Raw genomic sequence first — 23,712 nt, 5'->3', positions numbered from 1 at the left:
TGGGTATACAGTAGAATTTTTTAAATGTTTTTCCGCTACTCTTTCTCCTTGGTTATGCAGGGTTTTTGAAGAAGCAATTAGATTGGGGAATTTGCCACCATCTTTTTATAGAGCTTCCATTTCTTTAATACTGAAGCAAGATAAAGACCCTACTGACTGTGCATCTTATAGACCAATATCTTTATTGAATGTGGACTCCAAGATCTTTTCCAAGTTACTGGCTTCCAGGCTGGAGAAGGTATTACCCCAAATTATTTCGGAAGATCAAACCGGTTTTATTAAAAATCACTATTCTTTTTTCAATGTTAGGAGATTACTGAATATTGTTTATACTCCTTCACATAGCACTTCAGAATGTGTTATTTCATTAGATGCGGAGAAAGCATTTGATAGAGTTGAATGCCCTTACTTATTTTATGTGTTGGAGAAGTTTAATTTTAGTCCGACATTCATTTCTTGGATTAAACTGATTTATCACACCCCAGTAGCCTCGGTGTTTACTAATAATCAAAGATCTCCCTTTTTTCGTTTATTTCGGGGCACTAGACAAGGTTGTCCTCTTAGCCCATTACTATTTAACATTGCTTTAGAACCTTTGGCAATTGCCATCAGAGAATCACAGGATATTTCGGGTATTAATCGTGGGACAGATATTCATAAGGTATCTTTGTATGCAGATGATTTATTATTATTCATTTCTAACCCCGAGAAATCTATTCCAGCAGTTCTATCATTGTTGGCTCAATTTAGTGAGTTTTCTGGGTATAAGTTAAATCTTAATAAGAGTGAATTGTTTCCTTTGAATAGACAGGTCCCAAGTTATGGTAATTTACCTTTTAAATTACGGTAGTTAATGACACTTTTATTTACTTAGGGATTAAAATCACAAAAAACCATAAAGAATTATTTAGGTTTAATTTTTTACCCTTAATTGATCAGATTAAAGGCTTGTTTACTAAGTGGTCACCATTATCTTTATCTCTGATAGGTAGGATTAATGCTATTAAGATGGTTATTTTACCTAAGTTTTTATATATTTTTCAAGCGGTACCAATTTTTATTCCGAAATCCTTTTTTACTAATGTTGATTCAAAAATTTCCTCATATATATGGCAGAATAAAAATCCCAGGTTAGGTAAAATATACTTACAGAAGACAAAGAAGGAAGGTGGGTTGGCATTACCTAATTTCAGATTTTATTATTGGGCAGTTAATATTAGATATTTGTTATGTTGGTTGAAAGACTGGGATGGTTCTTTTGGCCCTCATTGAGTGAGTTTGGAAATTAAATCGGTACCAGGTTATGCTCTGGGTTCTATTTTAGGGACTTCTCTCCCTTTTGCTCTTTCTAAATTGCCGAAATGAATTAACAACCCGATAGTTAAACATACCTTACGTATATGGTTTCAATTTCGGAAATTTTTCGGGTTGACTCAATTCGTTTTAAATATTCCTTTTGTATCTAATTGTTTTTTCCACCCTTCAATTATAGATCAAGCTTTTTTGGCTTGGAAAACTAAGGGTTTATTAAGATTTTCTGATTTATTTTCGGACAATTGTTTTATGTCTTTTGAGCAATTATCTAATAAATATAATTTGTCTAGATTTCATTTTTTTAGATATTTATAGGTTAGGCATTTTTTAAGTACGGTACTTCCTACGTTCCCAAATTTCGTGTCTTCAGATATTTTGGAGAGTTTGTTTGAATTAAACCCTTTTCAAAAAGGGCTTATATCAAAATTTTATAATATAATTATGAAGATACGTTCAGAGCCCCTTTATAAGACAAAAAATGATTGGGAAAGAGAACTTAATCTTATTATTCCTATTGAGAATTGGGATAGAATTCTTCAATTAGTTAATACATCATCTATATGTGCCAAACATTCATTAATACAATTTAAGGTCGTACATAGGGCCCATATGTCCAAGGATAAATTAGCTCATTTTTATTCTTACATAAACCCTATTTGTGATGATGTCAATTTGAAATGGCGTCTTTAACTCATATGTTTTGGTCATGTCCGCTTTTGAAAAAATATTGGAAAGATATTTTTGATATTATCTCTGCGGTATTGAACATCGATTTACAACCCCATCCTATTACCGCAATTTTTTGTTTACCAATGATGGACTCACTTCATTTATCTTCTTCCGCCTGTCGAATGATTGCATTTCTCACTTTGATGGCTAGAAGATTTATTTTGTTGAATTGGAAGGAAATTAATCCTCCCACTGTATTTCATTGGCTTTCTCAAACTATGTTATGTTTAAATTTAGAAAAAATTAGAAGTGGTGTATTCGATACTTCTATTAAATTTGAAAAGATATGGAGACCATTTATTCAATATTTTCATATGATGTAATATGACCCTGTTCCAAGCTTATTGGATTTTCCAGCTTTAATCTTATTTATGTTGAGAGGATCGGAGTTGACAACACTGATGATTATGTATTCTTGTGAGATATTATAAACAGCCCTTTTTTTTCTCTTTTTTAGTTTTTCTTTTTTTGCTTCTTTTTTCTTCTTCATTAGATATTAGATTAGTAGTTTAGTCAATTTTGCAATTTTTTTTTTCTTTTTTCTGTTTTTTTATATCATATATTATGAAATAACTAGATTTTCCTTGTTCATACATATACTGTATGGTTCATGTTTTGGGAAAACTCATTTATACTGTAATCATTGCTTATGTATTCTTTCATATGTAATGGGAATTTGTATGTTTGTAATCCCTTTATTAATATATTAATTGTAGTTTGTTCATAATATTATTAATACTAATAGAGATTGAAAAAGAAAAGAAAGAAGAAAAATATACATCACTGAATTCTGCAATAAGATTAAAAATATCTGCATATCAAACAATCTAAGAAAGATTGCGGAGGTTGTAACTACTACCTTTGCCCCCCACATTTACAGAGGTTATTTAGTGAATGTCCAACTGATATAATGTCCATGTTTTCTAAATTAAATTTAATTAACTTAACATAGAACATCATGAGGACCTTTCAGAATTGAAAGACGAGAAGGTGATTTCATTAGGAGTCTTGATGCAGTGATTTGATATGTCACCGAAGACAAATTTCTACAGATGTGTTGTGGAGAGCATTCTGACTGGTTGCATGACTGCCTTGCATGGAGGCTCTAATGCAGAAGATCAGTAAAAGACACAGGTTTGTAGACTCAACAAGCTCCATCATGGGCACAAGCCTCCCAAACATCGAGGACAGCCTTCAAAAGGCAGTACCTCAAGAAAGTGGCAACCACCATTAAAGAGCCTCAACATCCAGGACCAACCCTCTTCTCATTACTACCATCAGGGTGGTGCCTGAGGACGCACACTCAACGTTTTTGGAGCAGCTTCTTCCCCTCTGGCATCAGAGTTCTGAATGGTTTATGATCACCACCTCACTATTTTCCTCTCCTTTGGCACTATCTTTATACATTTCACACAGTAACTTGCAGTAACTTTGTATTTCACTGTACTGCCACCGCAAAACTAATCTCATGCCATGCAGTATGTCAATGATAATAAACCTGATCCTGATAAATCAACAAAATAATCATAAGGGAACTTTCTTGAGAGTAATGAGCGATTTTAAAAAAAAGGGTTACCTTGCAAAATGTATCCATCCGGGAACCTAACACGCAGTAGCGTGTAGTTATATTTCTTCAGCTCCCTCTGCTCGTCTCTCTCTCTCATGGCTTTGGTTCTTAGCATGGATGTCTTTTCAATAGCTTCTGATCTATAAAACAATGAAGGTTTGCACAGATATTGCATCATTCAGAGGAGCACTAGTATCAAGAAGATTCACTTCAGTCACTAAGCTAAATTTTTCAATTTCCTTACAGGACGCAGCCATTCAGCCCAGTAAGGTTATGACAACTCTCACAGAAATCCTATCATTCTAATTATTTCCCAGTATTCTACCCACTCTCAGATACCCATCAACCCCCCCCCCCACACCCTAATTCTACTGATGCTTGCCTATGTGAGGGCTAGCTTGTAGCAGCCAATTAAGATACCAACCAGAACAAGTTAGAGACATGGGAGGTAAATTGAGCTCTGAGGAAAACCACACAGCCACAGCGAGAATGAACACCTCCCTACAGGTCAAGGTTTCACTGTACTACTGGGCCAGCACCCAGCAATTATGATCCAAGATGAAGTGTTGCCATTGGCTTCTTGGATCAGGAAAAGAAGTTGCCAAGTCCTTCTGGGATAAGATGGTGAGGTCTCAGATGAGAGGCCTTACTTGATGAATTAAGGCCCTACTCCTGCAAACTCTTAACAAGCTTAGATAAAAAACAGAGCCGGAGACAGAGCTCTGTCTATTTAAACTTACATGTGACTTTACTTGTTGTTAAAAATCAACATTAAAAAAAGGGAAATAAATAAAATAATTTAAAACAGTGAAAAAAACCTTTGCTGTACCTTTTGTTCCTAATCCACAAGCCAATGACTCCTTTCAGATGAATAACATTTCTGATTCTATGCCAATTCTGACACAGAAGCAGCAATTCTCCAGTTTATTCCCAGGGAACCCTTGCAAGGCTGGGTTCTGCGCACAGCATATGGGGAAAACAGAGGAGCACCTGTTATGCAGCAAGCCCAAGACTTGGACTTTCTTCCATTGGATTGACTGAACACAGGGGTAATGCTGCCACTGCCTGTGTATGGCATCCAAAAGAGTTCTCTTGCACGGTCCTGACTGCAGTTTACATACCAACAGAGGCTGATGTAAAGCAGGCACTCAAAGTACAGAGTGCAGCCACCAGCAAACAAGGAACAGATTCGGCACACGCCTTTGAAATCATTTTTGGGGATTCAACGAGGTTTCTTTGAAGCCTTCTCTGCCCAATTATCATCAACCTGTCACCTGCAGCACCAGAGGGCCCAACACACGACCACTGCGGCACTGTCATAAGGGATGTCTATCATTCGATCCCTAGACCACATTTTGGGAAATCTGATCATTTGGTTGTCCTCCGCATACAGGCAGAGGCAAAAGAGCAAGGCTCCAGAAGCAAGGACAACGAAGAGGTGGTTACGAGAGACTGAGGAGCAGCTACAGGTTGTTTTGAGTCAGGGACTGGGCCAATTTCAAGGACTCAAGAGGATCTGAATGAAAACATCAAAGCTGTCGAGGACTTTATAAAATATGTCCCCACAAAATCATCCAGAGTCTTCCCCAACCAGAAGCCCTACATGAACCGCAGAATCTGTAATCTGCTGAGGGCCAAATCAGAGGCATTCAGGTCTAGCGACCAAGTAAAATATAAGAGGTGTAGGTACGATCTCCAGAAAGCCATCTTACGTGCTAAGTGGCAATTCCAAACTAAACTTGGATCACAGATGGATGCTGGACAGCTGTGGCAGGGCTTGAATGTTATCACCTCCAACTAAGTGACGATTTTCACTCCCAGATAAGCTCAAGCCTTAATACTCACGTTGACCATTAAAACATGGAGGCACCTTCACAAAACTCCTACAGCGCTCTATGGCCGTGTGATTTCAGTCTCCGAGGCCAAATGTGAGAGCATCCTTCAGGAGGGTGAATGCACGGAAAGCATCCGACCTGATGGGGTACCTAGCCAAGTCCTAAAGACCTTTGCTGACTGACTGGCTGGAATGTTCACTGAGATCTTTAAATTCTCACTTTGGCAGTCCGAAGTACCCACCTGCTTCAAGCAGGCTAAAGTCATACTGACGCCCAAAAAGAATGGGGTAACCTGACTTAATAACTATTGTCCAGTAGCACTTACTGTGATGAAGTGCTTTCCATGATTGGTAATGGCTAGAATTAATTCCTGCCTGAGCAAGGCCTGGACCGCCAATGGAGTCAGTTACGTGTCCAAAGGGGGGCATTAGGGGAAAGGGGAAATAGAAGTCCTCGGGAGGTTGGTAAGCAGCACCCTAACTTGCTGGTGACACCTGACCAACCATTAGTAGAGCAGGCACTTCCAACAAAAAAAAATGAATGATGCACTGGAACACAGGAAGAGCCATAGCTCTGCAGATGGTGAGCACTCATTGTCACAACATGTCTGAAACTTGGCAATCTCATCCAACCTTGCCAACCAAACAGACATTATTGGGGATGCATAAATTAGCAAATTGGGTGGCCAACATTTCTTGACTTGTGGCACGGAACAAGTGCTGAAAGATTATTATTGCCCACTGTATCAGAAGTGCTTACAGTTGTTCTTAAAATGGATACCTGTATTTTAAAATCAACTCCTCCACAGCTCGTGTTATTGACCAAATGAGTGAAGCTAATGCCATATGTAGTTTATCAAACATGGAAAAGTTTATGGAGAGATCCTCTTTTGTAAACAAAATTAAAACAAATATCGGAGAAACAATCTATGACAAACTGAAGATGCATATTGAAGATAAAAGTATTCCGAATAGGAACATGATTTCTTATGCAACAGATGGAGCACAATATATGTTAGGTTGTTATGCTGGTTTAGTGATATTTATGAAAAAAGAAATTCCAAGTCTGTTAGCAATCCATTGTGTAATTCACTGTCAATATTTCACATCAAGAGCCTCAGCCACTGACTTTTTTCAAGTATGACTCTGCTGTCAACAAAACTAAAGCTCATCCATTCATTAATGGAATATTTTGCCAGTTACACTAAGATAACAATGAAGAGTTTGAACACTTGCTTCTTCACACGAAAGTGCACTGACCATTGCTTAAAACATCCCTTTGATCTTTTCGACACTGGTTGAATTGAGAAGAGTTGCAGTGGCGGCCCTGAGGTGGTGCTCGCTGGTGCTATAGCACCACCAAGAAATTGTGAAATTTGACATACAAATTGCAGCTGCTTTCTCTGTATAGTTTTGAATACAGCGTGTTTCTCCAGTTGATCTAGTGAAACAGCACCCCCAATTACCATAGCACCCACACAGCAATAAAGTTATAAACTCTATGCGGTTCTAAGGTCAGATCCACTCTACACTTCTGCTATTCATTGTCAATATCTTGCCATTGCCAATGTCTTAGATCAGTTAAGGTGGTGATGTCCCTCGCACGAGAGACTGAAACTATACATACATTGTGCAGGATCCAGGCGCAGATCCATGGTCTCGCGAGACTGACAGATCTTTCTCTCTATATATCTCTCTCTCTCTCACACACACACACACTTTTACAAGCTAGAGTGGGCCTGACACGTGCATTATTTTGGCTGGCATGAAAAATGGATCGATTTTTAGTGAGAAAACGACCTCATCAAGAGGAATCAGTGGTGTCTCAGCCCGAGCCTGTCTTAATTGAAAGTGACATGCTTTAAAGCTTTTGCTGCCTCAACTTGCACCAATTATTTCAACTCTTGCTAAAAACCATCAAGCTCAAGGATCACATTGATAACGAAGCTGCTGTACAGCGTACAGGTACTGTGTAGGCTCAGTTTAAAGATAAATAAAAATTTAAAGCAGAATCAATTCCTCATGTTAGCATATGGTAGACATGTTTTTATACTATGAGGGTGCCAGACAGTATATTGTGCCTTCTAGGGGCTTTGGCAAGTATGAAGGTGCTTTAGGGAGTTGCTGGGCTAAAATAGGTTGGGAAACACTGATTTACAGCAATTTATTTTGTGACTTTAAAATAAGTTTTCTCCAATTCTTTAGTCGATTTATTATGACTACCACTTCTACCTCCATGGCCTTCATGCATATTCTACTGAACACTTCGTAATTTTGAAAAAAGCTATATTAATTCACCTCTCAACCTTTCCTTTAGTTCTTGCATCTAGCACAGTTCACGAAGCTTTTCAAGCTCTCATATCCAACACATCCAATATCGTCTCTGCACCTTTTACTGAAATCAAAGGCTACAGAAAGCCTAATTATCCCCAGCATAGTAGAGATAAGCAGATTTCATTTTTCCCATTACTAGCCAACAGATAACTATAGAAATAGTATTAGCTGAAGCTAAGCACAGAAATTGCAAAACACTGAGAAAAAAAAGGTACACTTATGTCATTCATTTCACATCACTGATGAATAACTTTGAAGAATAGAGAACACAGTGCAAGTTTTCTTACAAAGTCCCGCAAGTAACATCTGGTTGTTTTGATTCCTGTCTTGGTTATCAGAAGCAGCTTTTATCAGAATCAAAGCAGAGATTTTTTTTTAGCTAATGAATAACCCTCACTAATTTGTAAACAGCAGTGGGGTCCAGTGGGATATGAAAGATCTAAAACTCACAATGAAGTATTCAAACTCATTTAATTGTTGTGTTATGTAGAACAGTAAAAAAAAATCCCTATTGTTTGATAGTAATGCATTCATATTATGTGCCTTTTTATTTTATGGTCTCATAAAAATTTGCACCAATTTAAGGAATGTACTTCTCATCCTCTCGTCTAACTATGACACATTTTCATATTACAAAACAATAAAAAACACCACCTGATCCCATACTGAATAACAGTAATTGAAGGCTAATTAAGTCTCCAAAATTACAGCAATACACTTAGAAACTAGAATGTGAATTACAAGTGATTTATGGAGCATTATGTAGTTTATTGACCAAGAAATCAAGAATATGAAGACAGAGTTTACAAATTACACACCAACACATTCACAATTCTCTGTGCAGAAAAGCTGTTACTAACAATTAAGAAATACACTATAGCATAGGAGGATGATTTTTCACTGCACTCTGCAACAGGAACATACATAGTACATTTTTATGACCATTTTTTAAAACAGCATTTTTTTTTACCAGAATGATCAGAATTGTAGTTTATTCGATGCACTTAGTCAAAATGTGATGGCTTCAAGCTTAACACAATAGGGCAACCTGGAAGCTCACTGTAGTTTAAACAGTATAGAGTTGAGCTATTCAGGCATGTACACAAGATGCAAAGCACAGTATAAGCAAACACGAGGAAATCTGCAGATGCTGGAAATTCAAACAACAACACACACAAAATGCTGGTGGAACGCAGCAGGCCAGGCAGCATCTATAGGGAGAAGCCCTGTCGACGTTTCGGGCCGAGACCCAAAGGGTCTCCTGAGAAATTACCTAGAGTTACCCATAGCCCTCTATTTTTCTAACCCCCTTATACCAGTCCAGGAGTCTCTTAAAAGGCCCTTTCGTATCCGTCTCCACCACCGTCACCGGCAGCCCAACTTCCAAGCACCTTAAAACTGTGCCCTCTCGTGCTAGCCATTTCAGTCCTCAGAAAAAGCCTCTGACTATCCACATGATCAATGCCTCTCACCATCTTATACACCTCTATCAGGTCACCTCTCATCCTCCGTCGCTCCAAGGAAAAAGGCCGAGTTCATTCAAACTACTCTCATAAGGCATGCTCCCCAATCCATGCAACATCCTTGTAAATCTCCTCTGCACCCTTTCTATGGTTTCCACATCCTTCCTGTAGTGAGGCGAACCAGAAATGAGCACAGTACTCCAAGTGGGGTTTGACCAGCTGCAACATTACCTCACAGCTCCTAATCTCAATCCCACGATTGATAAAGGCCAATGCACTGTATGCTTTCTTAACCACAGAGTCAACTTGCGCAGCAGCTTTGAGTGTCCTACGGACTTGGACCACAAGATCCCTCTGATGCTCCACACTGCCAAGAGTCTTACCATTAATACTATGTTCTGTCATCATATTTGACCTACCAAAATGGACCACCTCACACTTATCTGGGTTGAACTCTATCTACCACTTCACAGCCCAGTTTGGTATCCTAACAATGTCCTGCTATAACCTCTGACAACCCTCCACACGATCCACAACACCTCCAACCTTTGTGTCATCAGCAAATTTACTAACCCATCCCTCCACTTCTTCATCCAGGTCATTTCTAAAAATCACAAAGAGTAGGGGTCTCAGATCAGATCCCTGAGGCACACCACTGGTCACCGACCTCCATGCAGAATATGACCCGTCTACAACCACTCTTTGCCTTCTGTGGGCAAACCAGTTCTGGATCCACAAAGCAATGTCCCCTTGGATCCCATGCCTCCTTACTTTCTCAATAAGCCTTGCATGGGATACCTTATCAAATTTCTTGCTGAAATCTATATACACTACATCTACTGCTCTACCATCAATGTGTTCAGTCACAACCTCAAAAAATTCAATCAGGCTCATAAGGCATGACCTGCCTTTCACAAAGCCATGCTGACTATTCCTAATCATATTATGCCTCTCCAAATGTTCATAAATCCTGCCTCTCAGGAACTTCTCCATCAACTTACCAACCACTGAAGTAAGACTCACTGGTCTATAGTTTCCTGGGCTATCTCTACTCCCTTTCTTGAATAAGGGAACAACATCTGCAACCCTCCAATCCTCTGGAACCTCTCCCGTCCCCATTGATGATGCAAAGATCACCACCAGAGGCTCAGCAATCTCCTCCCTCGCCTCCCACAGTAGCCTGGGGTACATCTTGTCTGGTCCTGGTGACTTATCCACCTTGATGCTTTCCAAAATCTCCTGCACATCCTCTTTCTTAATATCTACATGCTCAAGCTTTTCAGTCTTCCGCAAGTCATCCCTACATTCGTCAAGATACTTTTCTGTAGTGAATACTGAAGCAAAGTACTCATTAAGTACCTCTGCTATCTCCTCCTGTTCCATAAACACTTTTCCACTGTCACACTTGATTGGTCCTATTCTATCACGTCTTATCCTCTTGCTCTTAAAATATAAACATAAGAGATTCTGCAGATGCTGGAAATCCAGAGTAACACACACAAAACGCTGGAGGATCTCAATAGGTTAGGCAACATCTATGAAGAGGAATAAATAGTTGATGTTTTGGGCTGAGACCTTTCATCAGTATCCTCCAGCATTTTATGTATGTTATTCCAGTCTTTAATGTATATCTGCTCTTCATAATTAAATTAGAGAATTTAACCCCAACAGCATTGATAGGTGAATTAAGTCTTACCTCAACTGTTGTTCGCGTTTAATTTCTTCAGCTGTCAGATTATAGAAGTCGTTGGGTAATTCAAATTTAGCTGCCTGGGGTGAAGGTTGAAAAACTCTGACCTGTCGATCCAGCTGTGCTCTAACTGGCTCAGCATTTAAAAGTTCATCTTTATATTGTCTGAGCTCTTCGTATGTAGCAAGAAAATCCTCATTGAACACATAAAACTCCTCTGCATTCTCTGTGGATTAAAAATATTGTTAAAGGTTGCTTAAGTTAAAAAGTAAAAAGTGAATCATATACAACAATGAAATGCTTCTTCCCGGTGTAGCTGATCCTAACATAAAGTAGATTCTCTCATATCTCAAACCTGAAAATTTGGATCAACTCCAGAATAGAGCTGAAGACATAAACCACAGGAAAATGTGCTACAAAAGGACTTGCAGATCGAGAGAATGGGCAAAAAGTGTCAGCTGGAATATAGTGTAAGAAAATGTTTACGGTCATACATTTTGGTAGAAGGAATAAAGGTGTTGCCCATTTTCTAGATGAGAAGAAAATTCAAAAGTCAGGAAGTACAAAGAGCCTTGAGAGTTCTTGTGCAGGATTTCCTAAAGATTAACTTCCTGGTTAAGTTGGTGGGAAGAAAGGCAACACAGTATTAGCATTCATTTTGAGAGGACTAGAATATAAGAATAAGGATGTCATGCTGAGGCTTTAAAAGGTATTGTCCAATTGTGGTCTGAACTATTGTGATCAGTTTTGGGCCTCTTATCTAAAAGATATGCTGGCATTGGGGAGGGTCCAGTTGAAGTTCACCAGAATGATTCCAGGAACGGAAGTATTAACACACAAGGAGCATTTGATGGCACTGGGCCTGTACTCACTGGAATTTAAAAGAATGAATAAGTATCTCATTGAAACCTAATCAAATACTGAAAGGGCTAGATAGAGTGGCTGTTTCCTACAGTGGGCAAGTCTAGCACCAGACAGCAGAGCCTCTGATTAGAGGGATGTCCATTTGGAACTGAGATGAGAAGGAATTTCTTTACCGGAGGGCAGTGAGTCTGTGGAATTAATTGCCACAAATGGCTGTGAAAATCAAGTCATTGAGTATATTTAAAGTGGAGGTTGATAGGTTCTGAGTAGTCAGGGTATCAAAAAGGTTATGGGAGAAAGCAAGAGAACAGGGTTGAGAGGGATAATAAATTCTGCTTCTATGTCTTATGGTCTTATAAAATGTACAAGTTCTTATGAGACTTGATAGGATTGTCAAAGAGCTGATACTTTTCGGAGCTGGGAAATCTAGAATCACTAAGTTATAGTTCAACCATTCAGAATAGAGATATGAATACATTTCTTCACACAGCAGATAATGAATCTTTGCTCTTCTCTACCAGGAGTGTTGTGGAGACTTAGTCCTAGAGTACATTCAAAGCTGAAATCAATAGTCATTTTAGATAGTGGGAAAACCAGGTGACTTGAGTTAGTGCAGGACAGTGGTGCCAAGGCAAAAATATCAGCTGTGATGTTACTGAATGGTAGAGCAGATGTGAAGAACCGAACAGGCTGCTCCCAATTCTATTCCTTCTATACTTCTGAATAATCAATAGTCACTGAAAATTCATTGTTACCTTGCCCAGGTACCTGCAACGATTTTCTTTCAAATCCAATTGACTGTAAAAATTCATGTGTTCCTTCTAGTTCAGATATCCTTTCCTTGTTTGAGAAGAGGAAAGAAAATTTATAGAACAGAATATTCAATCTATTTGACAGTTCAAAAGCATAACTCATCTATCAGAATGTACAACATTTTTTTGAATACAAAACCATAAAACATACTGTAAGAGCTGAATTAGGCCATTCAGCCCATTGAGTCTCTCCTCCATTCAATTATGGTTGAGTTATTATCCCTCTCAACCACATTTTCCTGCTTTCTCCCCACACCTATAAGTGCTTACTAATCAAGAACCTAATCAACCTCCACTTCAAATATACACAATGACTTGGCCTCCACAACTGTCCATGGCATTGAATTCCACAGTTTCACCACCCTCTGCCTAAAGAAATCCCTCATCTCTATTCTAAAGGGCACCTTTGTACTCTGAGACTGTGCTTTCTGATGCTAGACTCTTTCCGCTATTGGAAATATCCCCTCCACATTCACTGTCTGGGCCTTTCAATATTGGATAGGTTTCAATAAGATTGCCCTTCATTCTTCTAAAATCCAGCGAGTATAGGGCCAGAGCCATCAAACATGTTAACCCTTTCATTCCAGGATCATTCTCTTTAAAAAAAAGTATCACCAAATCAACATTATTTAATTGTCCCAAAGATCCCCTAAAGGACACAAATATCCAATGATCAGAACAGCTAAGCAAAATGTTCCAGAAAAGAATACAATGACAGCTCTCAACAGGTCTAGTCATTATGAAGCAGGAATTAACAAACATAATATAGTTCCAAGGCCTTTACTGAAATCAGTACTAGGCACAAATGAATCCTACTTCCAATGTATGCTAGCTTCTCATCAAGCCCAACAGGTATTAGGGAGATTGATCTCCATTGTTCAAGAGCTGAACTGTGGTATTCAATCCACACTCAGGTGTGGATGGAAAGACACAGAATGAGAGGAGCCTTATTAAATAAGAACAATTCATCCACAGCTCTCAAATGAGGCTCTATTACTTCATTGAAAAGGGGATGCAGGCATATTAGTTAATATGCTAATGACACTTCATTACATGAGAATAATAAAGCCAAAGATGTTCTTCCTCGATTCAATATGCTTTAAATGCCTTGGTATCAAAACTGGGCACCTAGGAGACATGTGGATTCAATAACTTGTTTGTTGAAGCTACGGGGGAAATGGGAACATTCATACAAGCAAGATTGTTGCTTTTACTCAGATTGAAATTATATCACTCAATAGTTCCAAGTATTTGACATTAATATCTGCCACTGATGATAAATATTTTCTTTCTTTACATTTCAGATCTTCTGTACCTAGAAAGCTATGCATGTGGATATCAATGCCTGTAGTGAGGATACTCCTACAAGATCGTGAAAGAGGTTGCTTTATTCCCATATCAGGTACAAAATGGCTAAATGTGGCGTGTAATTGAACTCTTCCCATTTACCAGGATGAGTGCAGTTCCATCAGTAAAAATCTGAACATCATAATGAACAAATTTTCCAGTTGACTGGTACTGTATCCACTACCCCAAAACATTCATTTGCTCCACTGCCTGTATAAACTGCCATCATCTACAAAATAAACTGAAATTGCTTGGCTAATGCAATTCAAATGCACCCTTCAAACATTTGATCACTACACCAAGGCAACCAAAGGCTTCACACGTGGAACATCATCCCCTGCAGGTTCAATACCCAGCTGTGTACCAACACAACTTATTCATACATTGCTAATCCTTTATTGTAACTAGAATAACACCCTAATAACTTTATATGGTTCTCCCGTTGCAGGAACTCCTAACCATTCATACACACAGCTCATTACCACCAAAAGGACATGAGCAATTAACACACCTTTGGCAGTTTTGCTTTTCTTCTATAAAGATAATAAATAAAATGTTTGTTGATGATTGATAGCAGGCTGAAAATTGTAAGTTGAGCAGCTAGGATGAATTTCAACACGTACAAACAAGCTGGATGAACTCAGCAGGTCGGGCAAAATCCGTTGACTGCTCATTTCAACTGATGCTGCCCAACCTGCTGAGTTCATCCAGCTTGTTTGTACGTGTTGATTTGACAACAACATCTGCAGTGCACTTTGTGTTTAGGATGAATTTCTCCTGCTGTATGTGGAGAGAATACACCCAGGCAATTTTTAACTTTGCTTCTGAAATGTCTTATAGCATCTGGACACGTGTAGCTTAATTAGAGAGCAGATTAGTTCTGAAGTGCATCTGAGATGACAGTGATAGCAATAATGTGGATAATATGGCCAATTTCAGCCATTTCTTCACGCAGTGAATTGAATTGACAGAAAGTTGGCTTATAATTATGGGGACCTCAAGAAGATGCCTAGTAGGATTACTCACAGTTGTTTTGACTGAAAATGGCTGCAAATGCTTCAGCCTCATCTTTGGCACTCATCCTGGAGAGTGGAAACTCCTTGAAAACAACTGGCTGCTTAATTATCCAACACATCCATGACTATGTGTAGAAAATGTAGACCATCAATCTGATCCATTGGTTGTGGGCTCATGTACTTTATTACATGCTGTCTTTACTATATAATGTGCAGGCACTCTTGTGTTGCAGCTCCAACATGCTGCTACCTTGTCTTTAAGGTATGCTTGGTTTAGTTCTAAGGCAACAATACTGAAGAATGTGCCTGGTCAAGTGATTATAGATTATGCTAGATAGAGTATATACTTTTGCTAATACAAACTTACAGATGCCTAATTTTCTATTGTTACATCTGCTACCAATTCAGACCATTCAATATAAAATTTCACAAAACACAGTGGAAGAGTGTCCTTGGTAAATACAAGGGTCTCCATCTTCACTAGGACTGTGTGGCTGTCATTCCCACCAATTCTACCAAAGATGAATGTACTTGCAATAGGCAGATCAAAAAGGAGGTTTATTCTATACCATGGTTCACTCAACATCTGCTAGGAACCATCAAAGTTCAAAGTAAAATTTAGTATCAAAGTGCATATATATCACTATATACAACCCTGAGACTCATTTTCTTGCGGGCATACACAGCAAATCCAAGAAATAGAATAGAATCAAAGAAGGGCCGCAAACCAAAGGATGGACAAACTAATGTGCAAAATACACCAAACTGTAAAAATACAAAGCAAAAAAAATAAACAAACAATAAATATCGAGAACACAAGATGAATAGTCCTTGCAAATGACTCAATGGGTTGTGGTAACAACTCCGTAATGAGGCAAGTAAGTTGAGTGAAATTATCCCCATGAGATCAAGAGCCTGATGGTTGAAGGGTAATAACTATTCCTGAACATGATGGTATGGTTCCTGAGGCCCCTGTATCATCTTCTCACTCCTGCAGCAGCGAGAAGAAAGCATGGCCGGGATGGTAGGGGTCCTTGATGAAGGATGCTGCTTTCCTGTGACAGGTCTCTGCCTAGATGTGCTCAATGATGGGGAGGGCTTTACCCATGATGTACTGGGCCGTATCCACTACATTTTATAGGATTTTCCATTCAAAGGCTTTGGTGTTTCCACACCAGGCCATGATGTAACCAGTCAATATACTTCTATAGAAGTTTGTTACAGTTTTAAATGTCATGCCAAATCTTTGCAAACTCCGAAGAAAGTAGAGCTGCTGCCATGCTTTCTTCATAATCGCACTTACATGCTGGGTCCAGGACAGATCCTCCGAAATGATAACAACGAGGAATTTAAAGTTGCTCACCCTCTCCACCTGTGATTCCTCCAATGAAGTCTGGCTCACAGACCTCCAGTTTCCTTCTCATGAAGTCAATAATCCTCCTTGCTGACATTCAGTGAGAGGTTGTGACACCACTCAGCCAGATTTTTAATCTCCATCCTATATGCTGATTCATCACCCACCACATTTGATTCAGCCAACGACAGTGGTGTTATGCCCCAAACACACAGTCATAAATATAAACCAAGTAGAGCAGGGGGGCTAAGCACACAGCCTTATGGTACACCCGTGCAGATGAAGACTGTGGAGGAGATTTCCCACCCCTCCCCCCCCAATTCTGCAACTGATAAATTGAAAATCCAATTTGTGAAGAGCTCCCAATTAAATGGCATCTGCTATTGCTTGTTGTGACATTAGGTAACTGGAAACAGATCCAAGTTGCTTCTCAGGCAGGAGTTAGCATATTTCTTTACCAAATTCTCAAAGCACTTCATCACAGTGGATGAAGGTGTTACTAGATGATACTCTTTGAGGCAGATTACCACATTCTTCTTAGGTATAATTGAAAACTGTTTGTATTCAGTGTTTAAACAGCTTTTTTGGTGGTGATTCAACTAACTCTGACTTGGTGGTAGCCTCTCTCCTGAAATTAACTTCTTTCAGTTGCCAGACCACCAGATTCCTACCATCCTCCTGGCTGATATACAGTCTCTGAAAAATAAAACTGAAGACCTTAGAGCAGGATTGCTGTACCAGAGAGACTCTTGTGTACTTTGCATTAGAGACATGGCTCACCCTTAGAACTCCAGACATAGCGTTTCAGCCCAAAGGCTTCATCCTCCATGCACGGACCGAATAGCAGCACCAGGTGAAGGCAGAGGTGGTGGTGGTTGCTTTATGATTAACTCATTATGGTACACAATGTGTCTTAGTCCTGCTCTCTTGACCTGCAAAATCTCACAGTCCAGTGTTTTCCATTCTACCTGCTGAGCGAGTTTTTCACCATTATCCTGGTTGCAGTGTACATTTCACCCTCAGCTCACATTAGGCTGGCACTGGAGGAGCTGAGCACCATGATCGAATGTCCCTGATGCCTTCCTGATCATTGCTGGGGACTTCAACCAAACCAGCTCGAAAAAGTCTCTGATCAACTATCACAAGCATACCACGTGTGGAATTAGCAGAGCCAACACACTTGACCACTTTGACAACACCATCAAGAATGCTTACCATGCCACCCCATGGAAGCTCTTTAGCAAGTCCAATCACCTAGCTGTACTTCAACTCCTGGCATACAGCAAGAGACTAAGAACTGGAGCACCTATAGTGAGGACTGCAAAGGCATGGTAAAGGAAGACAAAAATCTGCTTAAGGACTGCTTTGAATTGGTAGACTGGACCATATTCAAGAACATCTTTGGATCTGAATTAATATGCCACTGTTGTCACCGACTTCATCAAGACCTGTGTGGATGAGTATGTGCCCTTGAGAACATACTGGGCACATCCACACCAGAGATCATGAACGAACAAGAAGATTATCAGTCAGCTGAGGGCTAGATCTGTGGCATTAAAGACTAGTGATCCATGACACTTAAAGATGTCTAGGTATGAACTACAGAAGCTATATTAAAAGCAAAAAAGCGTTTCCATGTTAAGTTAGAGACAAAATCAGACACACATCAGCTAGGACTTGCAGGCCATTACTTTCTAGAAGGCAAAACCTAACATAATACATGGCTGCGATGTTTCACACCCTGATGAGTTCAACACCTTTTTGGATGCTTTAAAGGGGAGAATAAAACTCCATCTGTATGAAGCCCAACGGCATCTGGCGATCCTGTGATAAATATCTGAAAGTCTGATGTCAGGACTTCTTTCAAGAAGGTGAAACCTCACAAGGCATCAAGCTGCGAAGGTAAGGCTAGTAGGTCACTGAAAACCCATGCCAATCAGCTGGCTAGAGAGTTCCAAGGACATCTTGAACCTTTCAATGTTCTACTCATATGCTCCAACCTGTTTCAAAAGTGCATCAGTAATACCAGTGCCCAAGAGCAGAATGAGCTGCTTCAATGATCAACAGTACTCAAATCTACTGTGATGAAGTGCTTTTAGAGATTGGTCATGGCTAGAATTAATTCCTGCTTGAACAAGGACCTGGAGCGCTGCAATTTGCCTACTAGCACAATAGGTCTACAGCAAAGCAATCTTACTGGCTCTCCACTCTGCTTTGAAGCACCTGAACAATAACTACATCAGAATGATGTTTATCAAGAACAGCTCAACATACATTATCATTCCCTCAGTACTAATCAACAAGTTTGAAACCTGGTCGCCTGTAGCCCTCTCGGCAACTCAATCCTAGACTTCTTGATCAAGAGACCACAGTCAGTGCAATTCAACAAAACATCTTCTCCTCATTGACAATCAACACAGATACACCTCAAGAATACGTGCTTAGCCCAATTCTCTATTCTCTCAACACTCATAACTGTCTGGCTAGGAACAGCTCAAATACCGTCAACAAATATGCAGATGATATAACCTGTTGGCAGAATTTCAGATGGTGACAAGGAGGCATGCAGGAGTGTTATAGATTGGCTGGTTAAATGGTCTCACAACAACAACCTTCACTTAAAGTCAGAAAGACCAAAGAATTAACTGTGGACTTGAGGAAGAAGGAAGTCAGGAGAACACACAGCAGTTCTCATCAAGGAATTGACAGTGGTGTCAAGAGCTTTGAAGACCCATTCTGGGTCCAACATACTTATGCAATTATGAAAAGTACAGGCCAGCTGCTATATCTCATTAGGAGTGTACAGAGATTTGGTACGTTACTAAAGACCATAGCAAGTTTCTACAGGGAAATCATTCCGACTGGTTGCATTACTACCTGGTATGCAGTCACCAATGCACAGAATCAAAAAAAGCTGAACAATGTTGTAAATCCTGCCAGCTCCATTATAGGCATCAGCCATCCTTCCATCAAGGAATCTTCAAAAGGCAATGAATCAGTAAGGAAACATCCAGAACTTTCACCACCCAGGACATGCCCTCCTCTTATTGCTACCTTCAGGAGCCTGAAGATGCACACTCAGCATTTTAGGAACAGCTTCTTCCCCTCGTCCGTCAGGTTTCTGAATGGACAATGAACCATGTATACTACAGTTTTGCTCTTCTTGTACATTTTCTTTCTAAAATATACTCCAACAATAATTGTAGTAATTTTTATGTATTGCACTGTACTGCTGCAGCAAAATTTCACAATATTGTCAGTGATAATAAACCTGATTCTAATTCAGTTTATATCCATTACCAGGTTATATTGCACCCTTATAGGTTTTCCTACATACAGGGGTACTGTCTCCTCCACCAAGTTATGACAGTAGGACAAACACACACATAAACATACCCAAGATTTTATTTAAGAAAAAAGTCAGTGCAGTTGGCTAGATGCTGTTACTAAGACACTATGTCTTTGGAAATGGGTCTTCATTCAGATTTGTGACTTAACAAGACTAAATTATTTAAATAGAAAATTTATTTAAAGAGGTTCCAGATATGTACAGGTGCTTGTTATTGTACATTGATCCAATCTTTTCTTTCACAAGAGCCAGCAACTATTGATTATTTAATATGATACATTAAAGTCCACAACTTGGCTGAAAATAGTGCTCTAAATCAAGTGCAAAAGAGAAGAAATAAAATTAATCGGAGCATTTACCTGAAAGACTTTGTTCTGCAACTTGATCTTTCTGTACTTTTCTTCACTGGGGTTATTGCACATGTTATCAATGTATCTGTTGTTTAAAATAAAGTTTATGTAATGTACAGGATGATAGTTGGTTTAATTCTACAATTTAAAAAAATAAGATAAAATTGTAACAGAAGCTGAAACACTGGAAACATTGATGATGTCAAAGGGACAAAAGGCCAGTTAATATTTTAATTTAAGTGATGGGAAAGAGGAAGCAAGAGCAGTATGACCAGAGGGTATACCTGTCTCCCAAATGGGGATTATACTGATCAGCTCTGTTGCACCAAATAGGAAAAACTGAAAGGCTGAAGGTGAAGTAACAGACAATGAAATATGTTAAACTGTTTGATAGGACGGAACTGGAAATATCCATTTGCAGCCAATACTGTAACTAGTATCCATAAATTGCATGGCAGAATTCATGGGAATATGGAGGAAGAATAGGTTACAGGGAAAATTAATGAAGGAAAAATAAAGGGGTGTTTGTGAGCCAGTAAAGACTCAATGGGCCAAATTACCATCTTCTCTATTGTAAGAGCTTCTGAAGAGCACAGAATGAAACAGCACAAAAACAGTCCCTTCAGCCCACTAGAGTCTGTACCAAATGTCAACTACCCACCTGCACTAATCATACACTAACACATTTTGCCCATACTCTCATCAACTCTCCTCATTCTACCACTCATCTTTGATACAATTTACAGTGAGAACATCCAGAGGAAACTGAGGCAGTGAAAAAATATACACATTCCAGAAACAGCACCTGACTCAGAAATTCACCTGGACTTTAAGTCCTGCCAGGTAGCATTTCCACTGGTCCCTACATATTGTGTCTAAAAATGACCCATTAGGTCACTTCAATAAAATTTACTTGTCTGGAGTCTGTTAAAATGCAGAGCAATTAAGAAAATAGACACATCAGAAGGAAATCTAGACCAGCATGAATGCGAAAGAAACTGTTTTGGGGTTGGATGAAGTTTGGGTAGATACTTAACCGCATTGTCAACACTTGCCAGCTCCATCCAAATGACCTGCTTGTGTTCAACACACACTGAAATACAATGGAGTGGTTTGTTTAACAATGTCTAGAGCACTCATTACAACTGCGATTACATTGTGAGTGGCAGACAATGAGCCTTCTGAACGTCTCACTGAGTTCATAAGGTTGACCATGTGGCAGATTCTGTGCCACTAACTGATCATCTATGTACAGGGAGGTGATACAGCTCATGATACAACTTTCTTTACTTTGCAAGCAATTTTTCTTGGAAATTCTTGGGTACTTTCTTGTCTGTGTCTCTTTTTGGTTGAAGAATGACTTCTAACAGCCAAAAAAAATACAAAGATGAGGAGCTGCAACAAGCGTTTTCAATGTTAATCACCTGAAGGAAATGCACAGAAACAAACTCTACAACCCACCTATTCCATGTTAAATTATTATTCTGCGTAGTTCCGCAACCTACACCTGGATCACAGCCCTCCATACCCACCCCCCCATCCATACAGCTATCCAAATTTCTCTTAATGTTGAAATTGAACCCACATCCACTGCTTCCACTGACAGCTCGTTCTATACCCTCGCCACCCTGAGTAAAGTTTCCCTTAAACATTTCACCCTTAACACATGAACTCTAGCTCTAGTCTTACACAACCTCAATAGAAAAAGTTTCTTTGCATTTACCCCTAATAATTTGGTATACCTCCATCAAATTTCCCCTCATTCTCCTAAACTCTAGGAAATAAAGTCCTAACCTATTCAACTTTTCCCTTTAACTCAGATCCTCAAATCCTAACAACATCCTTGTAAATTATCTCTGCATTCTTTCAATCTTATTGAAAGCTTTCCTAAGTGATTAGAACTGCACACAGTACTCAAAATTAGTCCTCTGCAACATCTTCTACAACTTCAACATATTATATGATTAATGAAGAACACTGCACCAAAAGTTTACAAATTATTAAAAAATATATTGATTGCATCATTTAGACTATAAGACCATAAGACATAGGAGCAGAATTAGGCCATTCAGCTTATTGAGTCTGCTCCATCAGTTTATCGTGGTTGATTCATTAGTCCTTTCAACCCCATTCTCCTGCTGCCTTCCCATAACCTTTGATGCCCTGATTAATCAAAAACCTATCAACCTCTGCCTTAAATGTAATCTATGCATTGCCTTCCACAGCCATCTGTGGCAATCTTCATCCACTTTATCTTTATCGTGTGTAGCTGAAAAAAAATTCTGTATCCCCTTTTATATTATTTTATTATTATTAAATTATTTCATTGTTTTCCAAATACCCAAGCAGTATGCATGGGTATTTTTGAAAATGTTTTCAATGAAGTTGGCACTAAGCTCTGTATATTTTAGGCCACTTCATTCACTCTTATCTACCACTGCAATATCCACCCCCCTCTCACCTGTAACCCCCACCCCACCAACATCCCTCCTAACATCTCTTGTGAAGTATCAGAGTAAGCCAGAGACCCCACAAATGACCATGGTCTTACTCAGCTGGAGGCTTCCTGCCATTTACCTCTCCAAATAACATAGAAGAATTTCAACAGAGTTTGCTCACTGAATGCCAATCCATACAAAAGCCAGGAAATTCTAGTTGCTGGCAATGCAAGAATCCTTGAACCATCATCTTTTGACGAGATTGCCAGCAGTCACTTCCATGCTAATAAATTTAGTAGTTTCTTACACTCAAGGTCATACCATTAGTCACATAAACAATACATTTGGTTGAGAGCCATGGATAAGCTGTTAGCACTTCTGCAAGCTTTAATTTCATCATTAGCACAAGATCTATAAAGGCAAACATACATGATAGAAGTTACATTTAGAAGTCTTGCATTAAGAAATTAGTCAATTGGGGAGAAATAAACATAATTTACTTACTTGCCGAGAGTTTCACAAGCCATCTTTATTTTTTCTCTGTCCTTGTTGAATGTATGAATCATCATTATAGAGGCTCGTATCGGATCATCAGCAAATTTCTAGATTGGAAAGATGTGTGATCCAATTAGAAAGCATACCATAATATTTTTCACTTTAATAATCTGCAACTTCTCAAAACATTTATTTTATTCTTAAACTGAGAATGAATATGGGAATGGACACCAAACAAGAGCAAAATTAAGACAGGTTACTGGACATCCAATGTAAAAGATAGTCAGATGTGCAGTGCTTCTGAGAATACATGAAAAACTACTGGGCTTATATTTGCATTTATACAGCAGTTGCTCAAGAAAACAGAATGTAACATAAAAAAGTATTCCCCTTCCCACTCTAAAAGTATGATCTCCTGAAATTGACTTCTTTCAGGTGTCAATCTGCATCTAGAACATCATCCAAATGATTCCCATATTCATACACAAACTTGACAACAAGCATCAGAACAATATTCAAAGGCAAACACATTACAGTCAGTCCAGATTTTGCTGTCATCCATAATCAGACTAAATATTACTTGCAGCAAACTTGCTGTGCAGTGGTCAGACATGGAATGGGAAATTAGCTAGCTAATTTCCCATTTTTCAGCTCAGGAGTGCCAAAGCCATCAGTTTTCACTATCTTGCAATCTCTGAAGTTTCACTGATCTAGTTAATTTCCAGAGCTTCTGATTATAAACCCTATTTTTTTAAA

General features: G+C 39.0%; 1 protein-coding gene across 1 annotated transcript in view; it reads right to left on the bottom strand.

Annotated features, from left to right (window-relative positions):
* Positions 1-23,712, bottom strand: part of ubxn6 (UBX domain protein 6) — a 61,060-nt gene that overhangs the window by 16,159 nt on the left and 21,189 nt on the right. The window contains exons 5-9 of the mRNA XM_073068725.1: positions 22,966-23,063; positions 20,033-20,108; positions 12,551-12,635; positions 10,938-11,157; positions 3,620-3,750 (exon numbers count right to left, since the gene is read on the bottom strand). Coding sequence (XP_072924826.1) covers positions 3,620-3,750; positions 10,938-11,157; positions 12,551-12,635; positions 20,033-20,108; positions 22,966-23,063 — 610 coding nt within the window. The remainder of the gene's footprint in view (positions 1-3,619; positions 3,751-10,937; positions 11,158-12,550; positions 12,636-20,032; positions 20,109-22,965; positions 23,064-23,712) is intronic.

The sequence above is a fragment of the Hemitrygon akajei genome, chromosome 16 (assembly GCF_048418815.1).
Source record: "Hemitrygon akajei chromosome 16, sHemAka1.3, whole genome shotgun sequence".
NCBI lineage: Eukaryota > Metazoa > Chordata > Chondrichthyes > Myliobatiformes > Dasyatidae > Hemitrygon > Hemitrygon akajei.
Note: the sequence above shows the minus strand (reverse complement) of the source record. Positions and strands in the feature narration are given on the sequence as shown.